Below are 5,978 nucleotides of genomic sequence, written 5' to 3'. Positions count from 1 at the left end.
ACCACTCTGCCTCACAATTCCCTGGTACTCCCTCTCCACAAACGTGCTGTACTCATGACCTGAGAATGTACTCATCAGCTTCAGTCCTCAGACTCATCCCTTGGACATTTACAACTCTGCATGGGTCACAGGCGAGTTATTAACCCAAAATTGAAGTGATTTTTCCTCAAGGCTATAACCTTTAAAGATGGGACTGGAAATCAGGGCTCCTTCTACCTAAATGTTGTGTGCTATTATAATAGACTGTTTAAAGTTTCATTCAACTTTTTTGGGCTCACCTTTAAAGTACCCCTTTTCATGTTATTTCCTGTCTTATGAAGCAGAAATTATACCTTTTATTTCTTATTTTAAATGCACAGGGGCAGTCTGATAATAATTACTGGTTAAAAAAAAACAAACTACCTACCACATGGGTCACTCACATTGAATGAAAAAACTAATTCATGGTAAGAGGACTCACTTGTTTTTTCCTTTTTCTCTTTTAAAATGTTTCAATACTGTTAGAAAATAAATTTTCTTCTGAGCATCTTGAGACATCCCTCACTTCAACTCTCTTGCTCTGTACCAGTGGACAGATATTTCTGGGAACCCCTGTTCTTTCAAAGATCCCGCAGTGCAGCCTGGTGCAGTACCTGGACTACCAGGACTTATCTTTATGTAGCCACAGTGGCCCACTGCCTAGTGCTATGAGAAGGGTACATGGAAAAGCCTTACTTTATGTTATAAGCTTATTACCTCACTGTCAATACCTGATGTAGTAGAACCTTCTTTTTTTTTTTTTTTTTTTTTTTTTTTTTTTTTTGAGACAGGGTTTTTTTTTGTAAACCAGGCTGGCCTCGAACTCAGAAATCCGCCTGCCTCTGCCTCCCGAATGCTGGGATTAAAGGCATGCGCCACCAAGCCCGGCTGTAGTAGAACCTTCTTAATGAGACGGCTACCTGAGTGGATGGCTAAAAAGAGGGACTTGATACATTCAGATTACAGAGAGCCTGGGAGAGTCCATCTCAAGGAGCTAAGAGAAAAGGCAAACTTGGAAAGTTAACTCTTATTCACTGTATAAAGGACAGCATAATAAAAAACCAATTAAGTCATTACCACATAAATAAATGGGCTGTCAAAAACTCAAAGGTAAAGTTACCTACATTTTAATGCAATTTATTTATTCATTCTTTCACAACTTGGTACACACATAATATACTAAGGACTTAAAATTTTTTTATTTGAATAAATCTGTTACCATGAAAATATTTCAAGAATGATTGTTCTGAAGCAAGTGACAGCCTCACTATAGCTGTAAGAGGAAGCATCAAAGGTAAGCATTTGAAAATGAAAATAATCTCACAAAAATCAATACACAATACCAAAACAATCAAAATGCAACAATATTTACATGAGTATTGTGTTACAGCGCACATCCATGTCTTCCTTGTTGTAAGTTTACAAAAATCTTGGGATATACAAAATGTTGAGTGCTACCATCCCACCCTCTACTGCCTCAGGAGGCTGCACAGAAAATGAGCCCTTCCACATAGGACCAAAGCAGTTCTAGAGCTGACTCACTTATAAACCACAAGACACCATGGTCACATACAACACAGAAGCGACGTAACTGTTTTACCTTTCAACTGAACTGCTGTTCAATTACTGTAAGTAATTGTGGGTGTGTTTTCACAGACTGACAGTTTTAGCCTCTGAAACACTTCTGAGGTGGGCACATGTGAGCATGCTATTCTTTCAGACAGCAAAAGCCAGCATTTTAATTAAAAATTTTTATTTCTGTGATACAGAATCCCTAGAGTCCAAATAAGGAAAACTCAAAACACTACCAAATCATAGAACAGAACAGTATGTAAGATAAGTCAAATAATCCTCACTTAGTACATTTATCCCCATCAATCATCAGGTTTTAATAAGATTACTTTTTTCCCAAGTCTCAAGTTCTAATCAATTAATAACCCATTCTTTAAAACAGAATGAAAAACTATGACCAACAGAAGACACACAAGCATTTAGCATGTTGTCAAAATAAAAGGTCTTTGTTAAAAGCTGCCAACATTTCTGTCAGTAGTAACCATACGGAGGCCGCTGGTTGTGGCCATACTGTGTGTACTGTTGTTGATAGTAGGGCTCTGGTCTCTGCTGCGGGTAGTTGTTGTTACCCCATGACCGTCCATGCCACTGATTTGACCGGTTGTCACTTGGCCATCCTCGTCTGTTATCCCTACCTCTAAATTGTCTGTTGTCTTGCAGCCTACCAAAAGAAGACACGACTATTAACTTCCCTTTACTAAATAAAAACGAGAAATCAATCCTAGTGCAATTGAGTTCTTGATATAATACACAGTAATAGAGGCTCTTTCTCTGTGGCACAGCACAAGTCAGATTCTCCTAAGATTTAAGTGAGTCTCCCAGCATCACACACTGGACATCTTTTACAGGACAGAGGCAAGTAATAAACCTGATTGTGATCAAACTGACACCTATTAAATGCATACATCAGTGTCATTTATTGTCTTGAGTTACTACGTTTAATTTTCCACCCCATTTTATAAAATTTCTAAAGTAATCAAAACAACACCTTCTTTATGATATGAAGCACAAAACTCCAATTTTATAAAGTATATTTATAAAGAAAACATTAGTTTGAGACAGGGTCTTACTGTTTGGCCCAGGCTGGCCTAGATCTTATAATCCTATTGCCCCAGCCTCCCCAGAACTGAAGTATGGTTTCTATCACTATTCCTGGCTTTAATAAAACACATAAAAGCAGGTATTTATATGCTTATTATGTTGCTACTCTAGCTGGCTCTGTGAGCAACTGTATTAAAGCTCTCTTCTCCCAGATCACCCTCTGCATTTATCCTGCAAAAAATAACACATACCAGTTGCCTCTATTTCTTTGGTTACCACCAGCTCTGCTATTCCACTCCTCAACAATTGGAGGGGACTCAGGAGGGCGTTTCAAGTATTCCTGGTATTCTTTGTCATCTTTCGTGAATCTGCTTGCAAACATCTCTTCAAAATTTGGAATTACTTCAGAAGTATCACTCATCTTGAAATTCTGTACGGTTTTTAAGGTCTGTAAGTATTAAAAAAAAATTACACTGACTTGTCAGCTGATGAAAAAATAAGTGAACAATTTAGATGGAGTAGTAACAAAAGTCCCTATGTATTTTAAACTTAAGATTGTAGGCATTCACTTCAATAGTTCTTGACTACGTTACGCTATTGGAGCCTGCAATACTAAAATGAACAATAAATACATGGCCATACCTCCCAGAGCCACCAGTCTAGAAGAGACATGTATGAGGCTGGGGAGAATAGCTTAACTGGTAACATGCTTGTCCTGTAAGACTGTGGACCTGAGTTTGCTCTCCAGCATATGTATGAAAAGCCAGGCCCAGTGGTATAGGGCTTAGAATCCCAGTGCTGGGGAAGGAGACACAGGTAGATCCCTGGAACTTGCTGGCTGGCTAGCCAGCCTAGCTAAATGGCAAGCCCCAGGTTTCAGTGAAAGAACCCAGTTCAAAAATCAAGGTACACAGCTCCCAAAGAGTGAGCCTGAAGTGGACATCTGGCTTCCACAAGCACCCCCACACGCTTACATACATAACAAGAAGCATAAGGGAGACAGATATGATGTAAACATAAAGGGAGAAGCAGAAGACATCAAGAAATAAAACTAGAGAGGTAATCCAGGGACAAATTGTGAAAAATGTTTATCTAGTGCAAATATTAAATTAAGTTCAAGAAACAGTACTTGGACATTTTATCTTACAGGCTACTACTTAACTTCTACCTTATTTATTGCACCTCCTTGTGCCTGGTATTGGCAAACTAGTATTAAATACCAAAAACCAAATGAGTTTAGAATAAATCCAACTAGGTTGAGGGTAGTGACACATGCCTTTCATCCCAGCACTTGGGAGGAAGAGTCAGGTGGATCTCTGTGAGTCTGAGGCTAGGCTGGTCTACAGAGGATGTTCCAGGCCAGCCAGAGCGATGTAGAGAGACACTGCCTCAAAATAAGACAAGGAAAACTCCCAACTAATTAAAAGTGTCCACAATTCCAAACAACCACAGAAGCCATTAGAAGAATGCCCCATCCCCAATTAAGACAGACATTCACAAGGCAAGGAAAAGGCACTATTTATTCTATTTTCCCCATACCCTACCACACAGGTATCTTCATACTTATTCATGAGAATGGAATTGAAACAAAACCTTAATGCAAGCTTTACTTAACCCAAGGATTTGAGACAACTATACTGTTTAACATTTAGGTTGATTAAATATGGGCTGAGGCCAACAATACCAAAAGACAAGAGAATGTGGAAGAGGGAAAAGTCAAGAGGCCTTAACAAAGAACTACAGGCAACCAAGGAATGCGGAGAGCAAGAGAAATAGTCTTCTCAAGGGAAGCACACTAACTGGTTCTCTAATACCATATATGATTAGCCCCGAAAACACACACATAAGTAACACCATATATGAACTGAGCAGGTTGTATATATCTAGATATGTACTAAAGAGACTATGAATTTGAAAGAGCTGAGGGGATAAAAGGGAGGGTCTAAAGGGAGGTAAGGGGAAAATGTTATTATGATTTAAAAATATACAATACATATGTATAATAATCACATAAAGCACAATTACATATTATATAAAATATAATTATGTAACAAACATATAAAAGAAATAATAGAATAAATAATATTAAGAAAATACGGTTGGGGGAAGGGGGTCTTGGAGGAAACCTCAAAAGATGAGGGAAGTGTCGGAGAGATAGCTCAGTGGTCCAGAGCGCTCACTACCCTTCCGATAGACCACAGTTCAGATCGCAGCACCCACGCTGCTCTCAGCTGCCTGTAATGTAGCTCCAGGGGACCCGACGCCCTCTTCCGGCCTCTGCGGGAGCCAGCACACGCAACCCGCAGACAGACAGACAGGCAGACAGACACACACACAACCCCCAGACAGACAATTCTTCCCCACCCCACAAAGGCATGGGCAGAGGGGCTGCGCACGCACACGCCTCGATCTGAGAGGGCAGGATTCGAGACCCAAGGAGCTCAGCCCTAGCAGCCCACGAGGAAACTCGCGCTTCCACGGAGGAACTCCGAGAGGCGACGACCCTCGTCGCCTCGGTCGTCACCAGCTACAAGCTAGGTCAAGCACGGGCAACCTGGGGCCGCGCGCTCTCTGTCGCTGCGGCCGACAGCCTTCCTGGCACTTGGATCCCACCAACCTCCTCACCACATACCCTGGCTCGGCTGCTCTCCAGAGCGGAGCCCGGAGCACAGAGCAGGATGACTGACTAACCACTGCGCTTCCCAGCCCGCCAGCCGACGCGCGGCTGACGACGGCCGGGACAAAGCGGCTCCTTCTAGAAGCGCTGTCAGGAGCCGAGCTGCGGAGAAAGAGGCTCCGAGAGGCAGCGACCTCCGGCCTCTCTCGCCTTCCGGCCCCAGGCCCCCATCACCTCCGCCGCCCCGGTGGGAGATTCATCCGCCATGTGCGGTCCTCACCCTTCACGGGACGCGCTGGAGACCTAGGCCGTCCACACCGCCGCACCCCACCCCGCTCTCTAAGGTAAACAAACTCTCAGGAATCCCTCAACCACCACCCGACTTCCGCTTCCGGAGCGTGTAAGGCGGACTTTCCTGCCAAGTCTCTCGAGATCTAGAAATCGTCGCTTCCCCCCGCCCCGCCACGCCCCTCGCATTCGAACCTTTCGCGCGGCCCTAGGGAAGCTCAGCAGGGTCGAGCATCTTGGCGATGGCGTGCAGTGCGGTCATTCGCAGCCAGTGCCTGCTGACCGTCGGGGGAGAGGATATCGTCATGTATAAAATCCCTCGAACTGGCAGTGCCTGGTGCACTGGTAGAGGAAGTCTGAGAGTAGGACTAGGAGGGAAGGCTGCTTGTCAATGGAGACCCCAAAGCCGGAGCCCACCCAGGCGACGCAGCGGAGGAGCAGA

At 43.5% G+C, this 5,978-nt stretch overlaps 1 protein-coding gene across 2 annotated transcripts; it reads right to left on the bottom strand.

Annotated features, from left to right (window-relative positions):
• Positions 1 to 1,129: 1,129 nt before the first annotated feature.
• On the bottom strand, positions 1,130 to 5,664 carry Ramac (RNA guanine-7 methyltransferase activating subunit). 2 transcript variants are annotated; one of them, XM_021168488.1, is made up of 3 exons: positions 5,529 to 5,664; positions 2,883 to 3,079; positions 1,130 to 2,251 (listed from the first exon to the last, which is right to left on the bottom strand). In XM_021168488.1, the coding sequence occupies exons 2-3, from the start codon at positions 3,050 to 3,052 to the stop codon at positions 2,062 to 2,064; spliced, it is 360 nt and encodes a 119-aa protein (XP_021024147.1). In that variant the 5' UTR covers positions 3,053 to 3,079; positions 5,529 to 5,664; the 3' UTR covers positions 1,130 to 2,061. The 2 variants fall into 2 exon arrangements, with proteins under 2 accessions (XP_021024147.1, XP_029335767.1); XM_029479907.1 differs by lacking the exon at positions 5,529 to 5,664 and adding an exon at positions 5,264 to 5,497 and having other exon boundaries at positions 1,140 to 2,251.
• Positions 5,665 to 5,978: the final 314 nt, after the last annotated feature.

The sequence above is a fragment of the Mus caroli genome, chromosome 7 (genome assembly GCF_900094665.2).
Source record: "Mus caroli chromosome 7, CAROLI_EIJ_v1.1, whole genome shotgun sequence".
NCBI classification, from domain to species: domain Eukaryota; kingdom Metazoa; phylum Chordata; class Mammalia; order Rodentia; family Muridae; genus Mus; species Mus caroli.
This window is presented reverse-complemented; position numbering and strand designations above follow the sequence as displayed.

Bases quoted from the DNA above. Each gene is read 5' to 3' on its own strand.
- Ramac (XM_021168488.1), bottom strand. From the start codon at position 3,052: ATGAGTGATACTTCTGAAGTAATTCCAAATTTTGAAGAGATGTTTGCA. The intron at 2,252-2,882 runs GTATGTGTTATT...TTCTTTTGGTAG, and splicing joins CAAAGAAATAGAGGCAACTG to GCTGCAAGACAACAGACAAT.